Source organism: Myotis lucifugus, unplaced genomic scaffold (assembly GCF_000147115.1).
Source record: "Myotis lucifugus unplaced genomic scaffold, Myoluc2.0 scaffold_5, whole genome shotgun sequence".
In the NCBI taxonomy this organism is placed as follows: Eukaryota; Metazoa; Chordata; class Mammalia; order Chiroptera; family Vespertilionidae; genus Myotis; species Myotis lucifugus.
In genome coordinates this window covers 17,434,371-17,453,857 of record NW_005871053.1, presented here as the reverse complement: position 1 = coordinate 17,453,857, position 19,487 = coordinate 17,434,371, and the positions used below count along the sequence as shown (strand labels likewise).

At 39.0% G+C, this 19,487-nt stretch overlaps 1 protein-coding gene across 1 annotated transcript in view; it reads right to left on the bottom strand.

Moving 5' to 3' along the window:
• IFIH1 (interferon induced with helicase C domain 1) overlaps positions 1-19,487 on the bottom strand; it is a 64,848-nt gene that overhangs the window by 41,180 nt on the left and 4,181 nt on the right. The window contains exons 2-3 of the mRNA XM_006083209.3: positions 16,328-16,487; positions 10,059-10,205 (exon numbers count right to left, since the gene is read on the bottom strand). Coding sequence (XP_006083271.1) covers positions 10,059-10,205; positions 16,328-16,487 — 307 coding nt within the window. The remainder of the gene's footprint in view (positions 1-10,058; positions 10,206-16,327; positions 16,488-19,487) is intronic.

Genomic DNA, 19,487 nt, shown 5'->3' with positions numbered 1-19,487 from the left:
GTGCACACAGGGGCCCTCACACAGAGCCAGCATGGAGCTCTGGAGTGTGCTTAACTTTCTTGCTACTAATAATACATATTTCCTTTTCTTTTGACATAATCTTTTTTGAGAGGAAATAGATGACTTTTATTTTCAGCTAGCTCCATGTATATGGATGTGTGCGTGAGCACACACACACACACACACACACACACACACGCTCACATTTGGGTCTGTCAGATTTTGCTCTCCATGCCAGGGAACATGTGTTCCCACAGAATGGAGAGAAGCCACCTCCACCCACCTTGCATATTCTCTCCTGGATCCAAGCTTCTAGGAAATGAGTTTCCCAAAGAGAAAGAGAGAGAAAAACACACATACAAAAAAACTCTGCTAGAACCTTAGCCCGCATGGCTATCCAAGGAGTTCCTTGCTCCCGTTTATGGAATTATAAAATTTATACACTGAAATGTTCTAGTCAGAATTAAATTTGAGTTGTGTGTGAGGACATTGGCGTACATTGTATCTCTATGCCCTTTAGCCTTTAGAGTTGGGTCTCAAATAGAAAGGTAGTTTTTAAGTACGGGGTTGTGAGGATGACATACCCACTAAGACAACCATTCATTCACTGCCAGTCAGTAACACAGGCAGAAAGCCCTAGCACAGAGTCAGGTATGAGTGATGAGTCAGATGACTACATGGAAAGCACGTGTGGGCAATAACAAGCTTTAGGGGTGGCAAGGTAGGAGATGAATTGCAAAGTTCTTAAGCTATAGGCAAGAGAAGCTGTGCAAGTTAAGCAGACATAAACAGACTCATAAGGAAAGTGTGTGGAGAGATACATCTATGGGTGTCCTGGTAAATGTTCAGAATTCGGGCTCTTAATTTAGGAGGGGGGAAGCCACAATTTGAAACTGTTAGCCAATTTCCAGTGTACATATTCCCACCACGGCTCACTTCAAGCCATGGTGTGATGTCACTGTGTGGACTTAGGCAGTCATGTGCCTGTTGGGCTCCTGCAAGCCGGTATCAGCCACTCCCAGCACCTCAAAGGATACTTTCCTCTAATTATGGGCTTTCCTACAAACATCATCTGAGATAATCACATATGCTTTATGTTAGTACTTTATAATTGTTCAAATGATGAATGATAAACTTTTTAAAAACTGATTTTTCAGAGAGAGGAAGGGAGAGGGAGAAAGAGAGAGAAACATCGATGGCCGTTCAAGCCCTACAGGAGATTGAACATGCAACGCGGGTGTGTGCTCTGACCGGAATGGAACCGGTGACTGTTTGATGCACTTGTGAGGATGCTCCAACCAACTGAGCCGCACCGGCCAGAGCATGAATGATAAACTTTTAACAGTGTTTTTTGTTGTTGTTGTTGTTTTGTTTTGTTTTGAGCTGTGGTACATTTACATAATGGAATACTCCTTGGCCATAAAAAAGAAGGAAATCTTACCCAACAGCATGGATGGACCTGGAGAGCATTATGCTAAGTAAAATAAGCCAGGCAGAGAAAGACAAATACCATGTCATTTCACTCATATGTGGACTCTAATGAACAAAATAAACTAACAAACAAAATAGAAACAGTCTCATCGATAGAGAACAGACTGACAGCTGTCAGAGGGGAGGGGACTGTGAGGCTGGGTGAAAAAGATGTAGGGATTAAAAAAAAAAACACCTCATAGACACATACAGCAGTATGGTGATTACTAGAGGGGAAAAGGGTGGGGGGAGGAAGAGGAGGTATGGGGGGATAAATGGTGATGGAAGAAGACTTGACTTGGGGTGATGAACACACCATACAATATACAGATGATGTATTATAGAATTTGTATTAACCAGTGTCACCACCGATAAATTCAATAACAAATAAAAATAAAAGCGTTTTCATTTGCTTTAGAAAAGCATTTGTAAAAATCATAGAGAAACCTCTGAATTCTCAGTGATCTTTGAAATCTCCTCTGCCACCTCCCTCCTCCATAAACCCTCCCGCCCTAATCAAACTGTCCCCCTGAACACATTTTATTATAGAATTTTTCTGTGTTTATTACAGCTGGAGAACGATGCTTATTGTATATAATAAATATATTATGTAACTGTATTAATGCATCTACTCCCTGCCCCCACACAGGCATAGCCTCCCCCATTACCCACATCTCCCACGCTGAACGCATTTTGCACTCTGCTATACCTGCACTTTTGTTCATGATGTTTGTGCAATCTAAAATGCTGCCTGCCACTTCTGTTCACAAACCCAACACAGGACCTTCACGGCTCAGTCGAAATGTCTCATACTCCTCCTCTGGTAAGCTCTCTCTGTCTTCCTTTTTTTTTGCAAGTCTTCTCTCCTCATCCTTTACTTACTATTTGGCTGTAGATAGATTACCATTTCTCTTTGGGGCCTTGTAACTTGTTTTCTTGAACTGGATTATAAACACTATGAGGGTGAGGCCAATACCTCAGTGTTTGGTTCCTGACCAACGAACTTTATTTCCACTGCTCTAGTTTCTAGTCCTCATTCACACACCAAAATAGAGAAGGTAAGGTCTAATAATCAAATTAATACTAGAATCACCATCTTTGTTAAAATTTGCTAAAATCCCCCACAAATAAACAAAAAATACATATTAGGTTTGTGGCCATAAAAGGGATGTCATGAAAATAAATCTAGCATGTATTAGCTGAACACTAGGGAGATTTCTTTTCATCAAAATATCTTTCTCCTCTGCCCTGACTGGTTTGGCTCAGTGGATAGAGCGTCGGCCTGCAGACTCAAGGGTCCCAGGTTCGATTCCGGTCAAGGGCATGTACCTTGGTTGTGGGCACATCCCCAGTCAGGGGTGTGCAGGAGGCAGCTGATCAATGTTTCTCTCTCATTGATGTTTCTAACTCTCTATCCCTCTCCCTTCCTCTCTGTAAAAAAATCAATAAAATATATTTTTTAAAAAATATCTTTCTCCTCAATTCTGAGATATGAATGGTAAACCTCCTAAAGCTATTATGCAATTATAAGTCATATAACAGACATAGATGGCCCATGACAGGTTTCAAATAAAATAAAAACCTATACTTTTCTTTAAAAAAACATCAATATCACCATCAGCATCTTTCTCTCAGCTCAAATTCTTATCTGCCTTTCGGATTGCCTCAATAGAACAATAATTAATGTAACTAAAATTAGAAAAATATAGAAGTAAAGGAGCACTGTCTTAATTCAAACCAATGCTGCAATAGGATAGGCAATTCTGACACACCCTTTTCTTTCCCACTAAGATCCCAACTGCTATATGGTGTTTATTGGTAGAGATTCTAAGAATTTCTAAATTTCTAGAGGTTAGTGCTATAGAACATTATTCTTGTCCTCAAGTGCAAGGATAAATTTTGTGGCATTTTAACAGAAAATAGTTTAGGCCAAATCTAAGATTGGACTTTGGTCTATAAAAAGGCAAAACAAAACAACAACAACAAAAGTGCTGGAACAGATTGGGCCAGGGAGAAGGAGGCTGTTTTATAAAGGTCAATTTTTAAACCCCTCCTACAGAACATGATCTATGCAAAATATATCCACAATATATTCCAAAGCATAATGTCACCGGATAAACCTAAGGAGTGGAACATATGGGAGAATATGAAAAAGAAGGTATTAAAGTCTGAAAACAAGCAGGTTGGTAAGCTCATTAGCTGGGGTGGAATTTTAAAATCTTCACGTGAACGAATATGTAAATCAAAATATACACATGCATTCATAGTCATGCGCACCGTACATTCACACATGGCACCGTTACATTATACTGTTACATTATACTAGAAGAGTGAAATTCCAGTCTCGTTATAAATGTAAAAGCGCCCTCTGCTGGCCAATCTGGGGTATTTGCATTTTCTAGTTTGACAACAGGAAGATTCAACATAGGATGATAAAGTTTCTGGGAAACTCTGCATGACAGTAAGCTTATTCCAAACACAATACTTTTCTTAGTTGTGCATCTCATTTACTTCACTTTCATTTTATTGTAGAGCTTTAATTTCAAAAATAGTATAATAAAAATATCGATGCAAAATAACTACTCACTTGCAACAAAGCAACAGTAGCAGACAACTAACACTGATTGTACGATTGATTTGATTGTACACTTAGAGAATTTTAAAAATCCAGATAAGTATGTGCTTGCTCTAAGTAAAATAGTTTTAATAGAAAAAAAAGGACACACCCATCAGTAGGCTTTATGCCCCTCCGACGTTTTCTAGGGAAGTGTGGTTTAGAGAAACATCAAAGTTTCCAATATCTTCTTGTTATAAGATAACCAGTGACTTCAGAGAGCAGACCTACAACACTCAGCATTAAAATCCTACTAATAGTCTGAGAACTATTCAAAATTATTGTGCTAACTTGGAAAAAGAAAACTTTTATTGAGCACCTTTTTAATGGGAAGCAGTTGGAAGGAGGAAGGAAGAACTGCCAGCCCCCAACGTGGAGACCTGATGAATTCACCCTCTGGACCTACTGGGGGTTCTGACATACCGCTCCCAGGATGAAGGGGAGATTAATTAAAATCGACCTCGGGACAGGCCACTGTTTTTAATGGCAATCTATCTCACCCATGAGATGTATTAAGGAGTAAAAGGAGCCAGAAAAACAATATATGATGAATATTTGCATTAAAATCATACATAATTAACATTTGTATGCACTATACAAATATTTTAGAAACTGGTTCAGAAATAAAATTACAGAATTCTTCATTTGAACTGGGAAATAATTCAAGTCAATTTTTTTCTTTCTGCATATGAAAATTCATATGTACAGATTATGTGTACCTTAAGTAAAAAGTTTCTTTCAATGCCATTTTGGTAACTGTATTTAAAACCTTAACACAATATATTAGAATTAAAAATAAAGATTATACATTATCAGTATCAATAAGATACACAAAATACAATTATGCAAATGCATATTAGACTATGGGACGCTTTCATATACTTTTTGATTGTTAATTCTGTCAAAGAATGCCAATGTAGGCAAAAATCCTTTCATAGTAAATTTGCAATATAAAATTCAATCAACAGAACTCCAATAACTTCTTTGGGTTACTGGTATTTTACAAGTAATTTACATCATTACTTTTAGTTCTGTAGAGCAACAAGAAAATAAACAGACACTTGGATTAATCCACAGCAGCACTGTCTATGCCCTAACGTCTATGCTCCCAAATCTACATCACAAGGATCTTCTAGACTAGAAGATTGGTAACGTCCATGTATAGGATGGAGTCCTCAGATTTCTGTATATCTTACTGTACTCTTAAATGTTCTCAGGCATATATATATCTATATCTATCTATATCTCTATCTCTATCTCTATCTCTATCTCTATCTATATCTATATCTATATCTATATCTATCTATTGCATTGATTTTAGAGAAGAAAGGAGAGGGAGGGAGAGATAGAAACATCAACAATGAGAGAATCACTGATCAGCTGCCTCCTGCACATCCCACACTGGGGATTAAGCCTGCAACCTGACCGGGAATGGAACTGTGACCTCCTGGTTCATAGGCCGATGCTCAACCACTGAGCCATGCGTGCTGGATGATTATTATAGATTTTGATTATCTGTACTTTTCTTTCACAGCACTTACTATAGTAGTATTGCATAGCACTTACTATGCAGCTAATATAGTGACTAATGTTCGCCCGACACACCCATCAGTTGAAAGCACCAGGGGCAGAACCAATTTCTGTTATTCCTCCACTGGATTTACATTCCTGGGACATGATAAACATTTGTTAATGAAACAAGTGAAGGGAAGAGAGGAAGGGAGGAAACCCGAGAGCAAAAGATAACCCTTTCTGTTTCCTATGGTCATTATGAAGATCCATTTTTCCCCCCACAAGATGTAGCTTTAAATTCTAAGAAAATAGAAATTTTAAAAAGTTTTGCTTTTAACTTTGTCCACTTAGAGACTCAGAACCCTCCACACATAAGGCACACTCTGATGAGATGCACTAGGCAATCTTTGAGGAAAAACCCTTATTTGAGATGCAGGATCATGTCCGAGTCTCTATCCTGTCTTCAATTCTTTCCAGTGTGAATTTAAAAAATAGCCAGTAACCCACCAAGATGTCAGGTAGCCTACCAAGGAAATGTAATAAAGGTGAAAACCCCAAAGTCAGACAGTGGGTATTGCCATTCCTACAGAATCAAGATTTCTGAAGGAAAGCGCAACTGCTCAAATGGAAAAGGAAAAGTCTTCTAGGGTGCCGGTTTAAGCTCTGCTATTCTACACATTAAATCTTGCTAACGGGTGGTCCAGGACCAGCCCGAGCAGCATGGGCTGGGAGCCAGTGAGAAAGGCAGAATCCCAGGTCCCACACAGGACCTACTGAATCAGAGTCTGCATTTCAACAAGACCCCCTTCTCCAGTTGACTCATGTGGACATTCAAACTTCAGGTGCCTTGCATGAAAAAGCAAGCACCATGCACAAGCCTAAATAGCAGACAAACTAGAAAAAAAATTACTACTACTCATGACAAAGGATAGCTATAGGTAGTTCATATAAACCAGCAAGAAGATTATAAAGAACCTCTTTGAAAAACAGATAGGTGATTAACAAAAACAACAAAAGAAAGAATGAACTTGTAAACATGTTTTTCACTAGGAATTAAAAAATTCAAATTGAAATAATAAAATATTTGAAAATATTACCCATTCTTGTAGAAGAGATTTCAAGGCAAAAGGTATGCTCTCTATTGTTGGAGGACGTGTAAATTGATACCAGTTCCTGGTGTAAAATTTGACATTATTAAATGTCTTAAATTGTAGAAATCATTCCCTGGCCGGTTTTGCTCAGTGGATAGAGCGTCGGCCTGCAGACTGAAAGGTCCCAGGTTCGATTCCAGTCAAGGGCATGTACCTTGGTTTCGGACACATTCCCAGTGGGGGGCGTGCAGGAGGCAGCTGATCGACGTTTCTCTCTCATCAATGTTTCTAACTCTCTATCCCTCTCCCCTCCTCTCTGTGGAAAAATCAATAAAATATATTTTTAAAAAATTGTAGAAATCATTTGATCCAGAAATTTCAATTATGTCATATGTTTATAAAAATCAAACTGAGACATAAATACAGTTATTGTAGCATTATTCACAATGTAGAGATTTGGAAGCACCTTAAATGTTCAATAATTAAATAATCTGTTATAATGCATCCAGATGCAATTATTATTCTGTTTTTATAAGTCATTCTGTAGAAGAACATCGAATGAACCGAGGAGAAATGTCCTTATATATAAACATCCAGGTGTGTAAACCTACTGGAAGGCTACACATCCAATTGTTAAGAGTGATCTATACTGAAGGAGAATGGGCCACTTTCTTTGTATGTTTCTATGTTTTCAAATTTGCTGCAATGCAGCCATATTACTTTTCTGAGTCAAAAATAGCAAACTTTACTAGTGGTACGCTAGGGTCAGCTTATACCAGCTCACAATAGCCAATTGTTAAATTTTGAGAAATTTTGTGAGCCAGCTGTTAAGCACAACACTTTAAAAAAAATAAATTACATAAACTTACAATTAAATAAATTACATTAAAACAAAGGCAATAAATAGTTAAAACCCACCATTCCTGATCATCTTACTGTATTATCTAAGCCTATTGCATCTGTATGGTGGAAATGTTACATAATGGTGTGCTGCTGCGCATCTCTCCCCAACTTTGTACTCAGTGACATTATGATGGAGGCTTAAAATCAGCCTTAGTGAGAGCATTTACACCAGGGACATTGGTATACACTACCAATCAGGGCTTTTTTTTCTTTTCCCCAGAGAGCTACTTGTTAAAAATGTATCAGCATACCACAGACTTTACGTATTTCTTGAGAAAATAGAACGTGACCCTTTTGAGGAGGTAGGGGAGGAGAGAAGAATTCTATCATGAGAAAATTAGGGAGAGGAACAAAATTAAATTGGTTTGATCCTTCCAGGGTTGTTTCACATAAAAACGATGGACTTGAATGCTCTCTGAGAGCATACCCATGCCTTTCTTCCCTCAGAGGCCTGCATCTTCACTTTTCTCTCTTAAACCCAGGAGACTTGCAACCAGGGGAGCAGTGGGCAGTGGCAGCTCATCCCTCACTAACCCCCTGAACCTGTCCCCAAGGCCTCCTTTTCTCTGAGTTTTCCATGAGCTAGGCTCTCTCCTGTTGCTACTTCTACCCTAAGCCCTTCCTTGTTTCACTGTCCCCAGCTTTAAGAAATATACTCTCAAAATAAATAAAAATACAAAGGTGGATATGGTGGTATCAGTTCTCACACCAATTAGATACTGCAATTCGAGCCAACACCAGTCTAGCACCTGTTCATCTTCCTTTCTGCAGCCTTGGTTTTACGCTACAATCCAGCCAAACCGCTCAGAGACTTCCTGGTCTGTAAAGTAGGGGAAAAGGTAATGGCCTTACTTAATCATCAGAGCTTTGCATGAAGCAAGCTGCTCAACAAATGGGACATGTTCTGAGAAATGGCTTTAGGTGATTTTGTTTTTGTGCGAACATTACAGAGTTCACTTACACAAATCTGGGTGGGATCGCCTACTACACACCTAGGCTGCATGGTGTAGTCTATTGCTACCAGACTACAAGCCTTCACAGCGTTATTGTACAAAACAACAGAAGATTAAATCAAGCACAAGGGAAATGATGCAATCAAGAGATGCAGTAAAATGAGATGTCTGAGGCTACTGCCAGGATAACGCGGCATACTGTTTTAAAGCAAACTGTTTTATTTCCAAGTAGAAAGAGTACACTCTAAAATGATGATAAAAAGTATAGGACAGTGAATACGTAAAACAGTGACATAATCGTGTTTTGTTTTGTTTTTATCCTCACCTAAGGATATTTTTCCTATTGATTCTTTAGCAGTGGTTCTCAACCTTCCTAATGCCGCAGCCCTTTAATACAGTTCCTCATGTTGTGGTGACCCCCAACCATAAAATTATTTTCGTTGCTACTTCATAACTGTAATTTTGCTACTGTTATGAATTGTAAAGTAAATATTTGATATGCAGGATGTATTTTCATTGTTACAAATTGAATATAATTAAAGCATAGTGATTAATCACAAAAACAATATGTAATTATATATGTGTTTTCCGATGGTCTTAGGAGACCCCTGTGGAAGGGTGGTTCGACCCCCAAAGGGGTTGCGACCCACAGGTTGGCGACCCACAGGTTGAGAACCGCTGCTTTAGAGAGAGTGGAAGGAAGGGGGAGAGGTAGAGAGAGAGAAACATCAATGTGAAGATATGAGAGAGAGAAACATCCACCGGTTGCCTCCCCCACGCATCCCGACCAGGACCATCCAGACCAGGGCCAGGGATCGAGCCTGAAACCAGGTATGTGCCCTTGACTGGAATCGAACCCAGGATGCTTCAGTCCATAGGCCAACACTCTATCCACTGAGGCAAACCGGCTAGGGCACATAGTCATTTTTTAACGTGTTATGTACTGTACATAATTGCGTATGTTACACCTTCAGATGACTGGCAGCTTTTTGTGTCCAAGAGCATCATCACAAGCACCTGAGCAGCGCACTGCACTACCACCTTACACAGCTAGGATGAAGACGTCACTAGGCAATAGGTGTTTTTCAGCTCCATTATGATATAGTGAGACCACAGTCCTATGTGTGGGCTGTCATTGACCAAAACGTCCTTATGTGGCACATGGCTAGAATATATTTGAAAGAACATTGAAAACCATGAAAATATGGGACATGCTTATGATATTTATCACATTAAAAGGCCCACAGATGTCTTAGAAAGTAAAATTAGAACCAAATGTGTTCATATTCATAACATATTAATATTGCATTAGTTTTGAAAACATTTTTAGCCACCAAGAGGAATTATCCTAATTTACACTCTTCTAAAAATATTATTTTAATAAAAATGTTCACAAGACCCCAAAAGCCCAAATTTTATCCCTCTGCTTAACAGACCCCGATGTCATCAATGCCCCGATGGGTTTTTTGTGATGTAGTAATTAGTGTACAAAAAGTGCGTATGTGTTCCAAGTACCTGAGACTACAGAAGAATCCGTAAAAGATGATTCCACTGAGTTGCTTTGAATGTCCCAGGCATCTTTCTCTGGACTTGACTGATCTGTGGCTAAAAGGAGTGGCTCTTTTTCTTCAGGACTGTCTTCTTGTGATGAATTCTCACTTCCTATGAATAAAAGCATTAGAATGTAAAACATAGCACAATGCAAGTTTTCATGCCGTGTACAAAAGACCATTACTGTTATTTTGAAAATGAAATGGGGGTTCCTAATAGAGACTTAATTGAATATGCTTCAATACCTTGAAATTCTAATCAGAATATATCAGACCATCAAACCTCAGAGGGAAGGTAGGGGAGGGTGGGGGTAAGGGGGAGAGATCAACCAAAGGACTGTATGCATGCAGCCTAACCAATGGACACAGACACCAGGGGGGTGAGGGCATGAGTGGGGGATGGGGGGAATGGGGGGATAAGGACACATATGTAATACCTTAATCAATAAAGAAAAATATTTTAAAAAATTGTATTACCATGGTAAGCTTTTATACACTATAAATGCCTGTTATTGTTACTCTGAAAACCAAGTTGGGGTTTCTCTTAGAGATTTGCCCAAATGTACTTCAGTACCTTCACATTTTGAAAGGCCTGGGATGTGTTTTTTGTTCTGACACAGTATTTTTATTATTAATACGGGCATAATGAGTAATTCTTTGCAATGATCAAATTTTGCCTAAAAAGACAACATGATATTATACCAGTCACAGGAAAGGTGTGTGACGATTTCCTATCTGATCATCACCTTTAGGAAGTAAGCCACGTATTCAGGGATGCAAAGCCACATTTAAGGCTGAATTAATGAAATGCAAATTGGGTGGTGGTTTTTCTTTAGCTTGTGCTCTTGCCATTTGTTCCCTCGCTGTGTGTTTTACGGGAGATGTACATATGCTTTAATGTCAGCCTGAATGCATGTATTCTGAATTTCTGGGGATTTTTAAAAATTCAATAAAATATTCTACATCCTTTCTTTCTTCTTTCCTTTATTTCCCCAGTCTGGCCTTGCTTCCTTCAACCCACATATATTGAGCATTTTCTTAAGGGACTACTTGTTTACAAAGAAAAACAAGATTTTCTGTCCTTCTGAAGCTGCAATCTGTCAGAGAAGACTGATCCCATAAAGAAAAAATTTAAGTATCATTTTGGATTAGGTCATCTTACAAAATAAGGGGCAAATGAGTCATGTGTATAAAGAATTTCCTGAAAAACTGGTGTGTCTTTGGCCAGACAACTTGACAATGTATGCAGCTACATATTAACTATGTTTGTAGTTTATAATCCTAATAGTCAATTGTTTTGGGCTTACTATATAAGCACTTTGCATAGGTTAAATAATTTAATTCTCAAAATAACCCTAATAAATAAGTAACATTATTATCCCCATTTCACAGAGAAGTAAACTGAGGCATGGAGAGGGCAAGTACCTGGCCAAAATCACACATTCAGGGACGTAAAGGAACAAGAACTCAATAAGCATAAGGATTCGGAGCCTAGGCCACCATAACAAAATGTTATAGATTGAGTGTCTTGAGCAACAGAATTTCATTTTCTCACAGTTCTGTGGATTGGAAGTCCAAGATCAATGTGCTAGCAAAGTTGGTGTCTGGTGAGAGCTCTTGCTCTTTATTTAGGTTGCAAAAGATCGCCTTCTTACTATGTCATCACATGGGGGGGGGGGCGGGAGTGGAGAGAGAGAGAAAGGGAGAGAGAGAGAGAGAGAGAGAGAGAGAGAGAGAGAGAGGAGAAGAAGAAGAACAAAAAGGAGGAGGAGGAGGAGGAGGAGGAGGAGGAGGAAGAGTAGAAGAAAATATCTCTTCTTCTTCTTATAAGGCCACAGTCTTATTGTATTAGGGCCCGCCATTTTTACCTCATTTAACTTTAATTATCTCCTTAAAAACCCTATATCCTGATACAGTCTCATTGGGAGTTAGGACTTCAGCATATGAATCCAGTCCATAGCCGCTCCTACCACAAGAATAATCACAGCTAACTTTCTGGTCAATAAGACCTATTAGGAAAATGCTTAGATTCCCATGATAAGATGTACTGTTCAGCAAACAACACTGAAATTCCTGGTCTGCTGATTAGATTTCCTTAAGAAATAAAAATTCAGTCCCACTTGTTTGGAATGAGTTGGCGGGGGAGTAGAAGAATGCTGAGCCCCAGACAGAGATCAGCATTTGCCATTTGACCTTCGAAAAGAAGCTTAGAGATCCATGTCTCTTCTGCTCCCTGCCCTCATGAGAGCCCCCATACCTGAGTCACCATCCATCATCATCCCCTTTGGTCGAAAGAGGGAGAAATCCCAGGACCCTGCCATGGGCCCAGGGAGGGATAGAAGGGTGAATTGGTGTCACTGTTTTTCTTTTCACAAGGACTCTCCACTTTTATCAAATGTTTGGCCTGGCCAGTCAGGATATACACATGAGCAGAGAGAATCTGGATAAACTAGTCCCCAAGTCATTCTGAAAGAAGCATCAAGACAAGGTTATTGCATATAATGAGGACAGTAACGAGGAAGGTATGTGAATATTAGGTGGAAGTGATAAGGTGTGTTTAACACAGCTTTTACGTGAGATTTACTATACATACTCTCCATAGGCTGTTATTGTTCAAAGAACTAAAATTTGAAAAAATATGTTAAACTTCTAACAAGGCATTTTGTAAAGTAGAATTTAAAAAAAGATCTTAGCAAGAAATATTGCCAGACATGCTGTCCATGTACAGAGAAATCTAGAAGACACTTTGTGGCAAATCTTCTAGACCCTTTCCTAAACAGTTATGTCACTGAACACAACTGCAAAATGGATAGGTACCCTCTAATTTGGGGGATGTATATGAGAAGGCCTTTTGTGATGTTAAAGGCTGCCCTTTCTAATACCCTTTGATACACTGAGGCTAAAATTTCCCTGGGGTGAAAACCAAACTGTAGTCATTTCCTTCTGAAGTTTAAGTCCTAGAATGTTTGTCCTGAATGGAGGTGTTTGCATGGGGTCTTGAAAGGAAACTCATCATGAGATGGGTGGTCTGGCCTGGCGTCCAGCTCATCCATGAGGTGTGTAGGAAAAATCTGGCGCCATCATTGTATGCAGCTTTGGCTGGAAGTACCTCTAGATTTAGCAAACTGGCCTTGGAGATATGCTATGGAAACAATGGCTGGGCTGTAACATATAAGTGCAAAAAACCATAATCTTTATGTTGCAACTGAGGCCTCTCCAGAGAACTGAAGCAAAGTAAAGATGCTTCTGATTGAGAAGAAATTTTTTTTAAACCAGGTGGCAGTCTCAATTTGGCTCATGGGTTATACTTTTCCAACACTGACAAATTTACTACACCAGATCATAGACTTTTTTCTTTCTTTCTTTTTTTTTTTTTTACTGTCTACTGAAGAGCTTTTTATTGTTTATTGTTTGTTTTGTTTATTATTGTTTAAAGTATTACAAATAGTAGCACATATGTCTTCTTTTTCCCCCATTCACCTCCCCCTGGTCTCCCTAACCCCCTGGCACATGCCCTCACCGCCCCCCGCCCCCCCCAGTGTCTGTGTGCATTGGTTATGTTTATATGCATGCATACAAGTCCTTCGGTTGATCACTTACCCTCACCCCCCCAACCCTCCCCTGCCTTCCCGCTGAAATTTGACAGTCTATTCAATGCTTCTTTGTCCCTGCATGTATTTTTGTTTATCAGTTTCTGATATTCATTATATTCCACAAATAAGTGAGATCATGTGATATTTATCTTTCTCTGACTGGCTTATTTCACTTAGCAAAATGCTCTCCAGTTCCATCCATGCTGTTGCAAATGGTAAGAATTCCTTCTTTTTTACAGCAGCATACTATTCCATTGTGTAGATGTACCACAGTTTTCTAATCTACTCATCTGCTGATGGGCACTTAGGCTGTTTCCAAATCTTAGCTATTTTAAATTGTGCTGCTATGAACATAGGGGTGCATATATCCTTTCTGATTGGTGTTTCTGTTTTCTAAATAAAGGACTTAAACGTAAGACGGGAAACCACAAAAATCCTAGAAGAAGCCATAGGCAACAAAATAGCAGACATTTGTCATGGCAATATCTTTACTGATACAGCTCCTAGAGCAATGGAAACTAAGGAGAAAATAAACAAATGGGACTACATCAAAATAAAAAGCTTCTGCACAGCAAAATAAACCATCAACAAAACAAGAAAGCCCACTGCATGGAAGAACATATTTGCCAATGTTATCTTTGATAAGGGTTTAATCTCCAAAATTTATAGGGAACTCATACAACTTAACAAAAAGAAGATAAACAATCCAATCAGAAAAATGGTCAAAGGACCTAAATAGACACTTTTCCAAAGAGGACGTACAGAAGGCCCAGAGACATAAGAAAACATACTCAAAGTCATTAATCATCTGAGAGATGCAAATCAAAACAACAATGAGGTACCATCTCACACCTGTCAGAATGGCTATCATCAACAACTTAACAAACAACAAGAGCTGGAGAGGATGTGGAGAAAAAAGACCCCTCAGGCACTGCTGGTGGGAATGCAGGCTGGTGTAGCCACTGTGGCAAACAGTATGGCGTTTCCTCAAAAAATTAAAAATGGAACTTCCATCTAACCCAGTAATCCAACTTCTAGACTCTTTTATTTTTTTTTCCAAATATGCTTCCATTGATTCTAGAGAGAGAATAAGGGAGAGGCAGAGAGAGAGAGAAACACTGATATGAGAGAGAAACATTCATGGGCTGCCTCCTGCACACCCCCTACTGTGGATCAAGCCTGAAACCTGGGCATGTGCCCCAACCCAGAATCAAACCAGCAACCCTTTGGTGCACAGGAGACCGCTCAACCAACCGAGCACACCATCCAGGGCTGAGAAGAACTTTTTATACAGTTAAGCTTTGCTGTGGAAACAGAAGCAATGACAGTAGAAATCCTGGATCCTGCTTGGGGACAGATCATGGAGTTACTGCCTGGATTTTGAAAGCTGGATTGACTAAGTTTGACTGAGCAAGCACCCTCCCCACCACTTATTCCTTCAATAGTTCAAGATAGAAGGGAAAGCTGCAAGGCCTCTTGAGATCTGCATTTTGTGGGCGGTCTTGAACATAGGACACTGCAAAGCATTGGGGTGAAGATAAAAGAACTTACCCCAGATATTTAGAGCTCTTTAATACCTCATAGTAAAAATATTGTTATTTTCTCCTTCTCTGTCTCTCGTTATATATGCAGATAGATAGATATAGATATATATATATACCAGGTACATCTTTATGTATATGCATATCTGTGTGTGTGTATTTCAAACCACTGGGAAGTATTAAGCTATTTACTTAATATAATATAAACATATAACATACTGTTAATAATTTAGTAACTATATTTTTATTTTGCATAGATAACTTAGGAAATAGTTTACTGGGTATCGTATTCCATTAGAAAGTGTGGTATATGGGGGTAGGGAATTTGTATGTCTCTTTGAAGTCATGTCCGCGCCCCTACAACAGTGTCTGGCTCATCCTTGGCACTCATGAAGTGTTAGTTGAATGGCGGACTGAATGACTGGATGAGTTGACATGAGCGTGAAGTGGTTCTAAGTCATTTATCTCAGTTACTGCCAATTCACTTTCAATTTGTCTTACATATATTTTTTGAAAACATAGGATATGTACTCTGAAAAATATATGGCAGTTTAAGTTTTACAAATAATACATATGAAATGCTATATAATGTTAACTTTTGTTATTATAATTGAATAATTTTAAAAACTCACATGAAGTGATATTGAAATATGTTGTTATGACAGACCTTTTATCAAATATTTATTAAATTCCTTTAAAATGTATATAAATATCCAGGAGACTGTGTGGCAGAATTGTAATACCATTAAAAGATTTTCTTCCCATTTATGTGTGTCTGTTCAATGTTAAAAATGTCTCAATAAAATTTCAGGCAATTGCCTCATTTCTCAAATAAGATGGCTAGTGGAAAGAGTATTGGACTGGGGGGAGTCAGCTGCCAATATTCTCAACCATTTTGCTGATTTTGTAAATTAATCTTTTCCTAGAGAGCAGTTTCCTCATTCATAAAGAGGATAAAAGAGATGATCTCTCAAATCCTTTTCAGTTTTGAAATTTCGATTCTAAGTATCTTAGTGTTTGGCCTTTTGTCTACGAGCTTCGTTAAACTCTCAATCACCAGGCAAAATGTGCAAACTCTTCCCCCGTAGAACGAGATGTACCTGCATTGCTGTCGGTACCTGTTAACTCCTGGGCAAGGGCTTCGTTCTCCGTTTGCCTCAGAACAGTCACAAACGCAGAAAACCAGTTTTCTTTCTGCACAATCCTTCTCAGTAGCTCTCTCACACCCGCCTCGTTCCCATTTTTTTCTGCAGCAGAAATCTGTTTTAGGAGAAAAGCAGAATTAAAAAAGATCAAACATCCTCTGAATGAATTTAAAAAGGAACTACCTTTAGAAAAATTGAGCAATTAAGCATAAGTATAAATAAAGACCTATTTCCAACACTAAAACAGCAGGGCCACTTGTAGCAGTAAATATTTTACCTCAGTTATTCTGAATAAGAGGTGCAAAAGAAAGGGCCTTTAATCTCTAGCCATTTTACGTCTGTTTGCATCAATTTCTGTCTGTATTTCTAGGACCTGATTTTTCCTTTTAACTCATAGAATCTGCAAATGGGAAACAAAACATTTCTTATCCAACTCCTGTTTCTTGACTATCACCATTTATGAAGTCATTACTATCATCACATATTCTTGCCTACTTAATATTTGCAATATTTATCATTACCATAATATTTTTCTTAAATTGGTATTTATTCCATATTATCAGAACATTTTATTTCTATATCCCCCCTTTTTTTGAAATAGGGAGCAGAATTATTTCTACATCTATTTGTTACAAACCTTAGCTTTCATTAAATTTCCCTTTTAATCTAAGCAAATTTTTCTAAATGTGGATCATTTATGAAATGATTATCACAGTGCATCTCCCCAGTTCGTAACATAGCACCAAACATTTGGAGAAAAGAGGAATACAAGCCACATTTCTACCAGAAAAACAATCAGACAGGACATCATCAGCTTGCTGTGCCTTAGGCAAGCTACTTCATCTCTCCGGGCCTCAGTTCCTGCATGTGTAAACCGAAGCAACTGAAAAGAAATGTCAGGCCTTCTCCATCCTTGTTGCACTAGAATCACCTGGGGAGCTTGGAATAAACCTGATGTCTGGGATCTACTCCCCAACATTCTGATTTATTTTTGTCTATTCTGGGAAACTAGAAAAAAAAATTTCTTTTTGAATCCTCACCTGAGGATATTTTTTCATTGCTTTTTAGAGGGAGTGGAAGAGAGAGGGAAAGACAGAGAGAAATATCAATGTGAGAGAAACACTCGATTGCTCACCTCCTACATGCGCCCCGACCAGGGCCTGGGCTGAGGAGGAGCCTGCAGCTGAGGTACATGCCTTTGACCGGAATCAAACCCGGGACCCTTCAGTCCGCAGACCCTTCAGACCCTTCAGACCCTTCAGGCCGACACTCTATCCACTGAGCCAAATCAGCTAAGGCTAGGAAATTGTTTAAAAAGCTGGTTTGGCTCAGTGGATAGAGCATTGGCCTGCGGACTGAAGGGTCCCAGGTTCTATTCCAGTCAAGGGCACATGCCTGGGTTGTGACATGCCCTGGAGCCCTCCCACCGTCCCTCCCTGGCTGGCTGGTCCCCATCGGCCCAGGGACTGGGCGAGATGCCCCGATCACCAGCCAGGCTGAGGGACCCCACCATGCACGAATTCGTGCACCGGGACTCTAGTGCTGTTATAAAGGCTTTGTATATATTAACCCAGCAACCCTAAAGAGTGTAACAATATTAACCCATTTTACAGATTAAAAAAATCCAAGGTGCAGAGAAGTCCAGTTATCTCCCCAGGGACACACAGCTAAGTAAATGGCTGAGGTAGAAGTGGATCCCAGCAATTGACTTCAATGCTAGCTTCCTGTACTATAATTATAGGCAATAGTTGTCTCTAATTTTATGTTCATTTTCTGGCAAGAAGGTTTAAAATGCCTACTTGAATTTCATAAATTGTAGGTGATTTCAGTTCATCTCCCCCACAGCATTTTCTAAGGAGATTATTGCTTATTTCTTACCTTTTTCTCTAACTTCATTAATCTCCTAATAAAAATTCTTTATCTTCGAAGGTGTTTGTAATCTCATTATTATTATTAAGTAATTTAATCACAAAGAATTTCTCAAAAAACAAGTCAGGCACTGTAATAAATACTTTGATTAAAAACCTAAGCATTTTATGTCCACTAAATTTTCTTTAACTGTTAATGAGTTGATTTTTACTGTAAAATTACATTTGTCAAACTTGTTTTGCCCTTACTGAGTTTAGGCATTTAAGGATTCTTATGCCATTATTTCCTATATGTGTTTTTATCATTTGAATGTAGAGCTACATATAATACCTGTGCAATTTTGTCAGCTTCATCAAGACCCTGAGTTTGTTGTTGTTTTTTGCCCTGACCAGTTTGGCTCAGTAGCTAGAGCGTCGGCCTGTGGACTGAAGAGTCCCAGGTTCGATTCCGGTCAAGGGCATGTACCTTGGTTGCAGGCACATCCCCAGTAGGGGGTGTGCAGGAGGCAGCCGATAGATGTTTCTCTCTCATGGATGTTTCTAACTCTCTATCCCTCTCCCTTCCTCTCTGTAAAAAATCAATGAAATATATATATTTTTTAAAAAGACTTTGAGTTCTTAAGGAATATCCCCCTTTTGGGTGCTAGAAAAAAATCAATACCCGTTGAAGCAACCACCCATTTTTTTAAAACTTAATCTGTTCTCCTAAAACCCAGTAAAGATATTAGATTCCAACAGATGACTGCTGAAATTCTTGGGAGGCAAATATTTAGCTTTGAAGCTGCAACAGGATTCCAATCTCCATACACTAGTCCCTCCTACCCATATATCACAGCTCCTGAAAATGGTCCTAGATTTAACTTTGTGTCCAGTGACTGCCCAAACAAACTTATGTAACTGATTTACTTATTCATCGATTTGGTTTAAATTTACAGACTGGCACAAAGGTGCCATGATAGGGAAAAGATTGGAGACTAACAAAGGTCTGTGTTTTTATGGAGCTTATGTTGCAGTGTTGATCAGTGTTTATTTTTCCAACAAATAGTGAAAGAATGTCTAGCTTATACTAGATACTGTTGTGAATATTGGTGACTAAGCAATAAGTACAAGAGTCACTTTATGGATCATTATAATAGAACTAGAGGCCTGGTGCACTAATTCATGCATGGTGGGGTCCAGCCAGCCTGCCCTGATCCGGCCAATTGAGAGGTTTGCCAGCTGGCCCTGCTCCCAATCGGTCCAGCTGG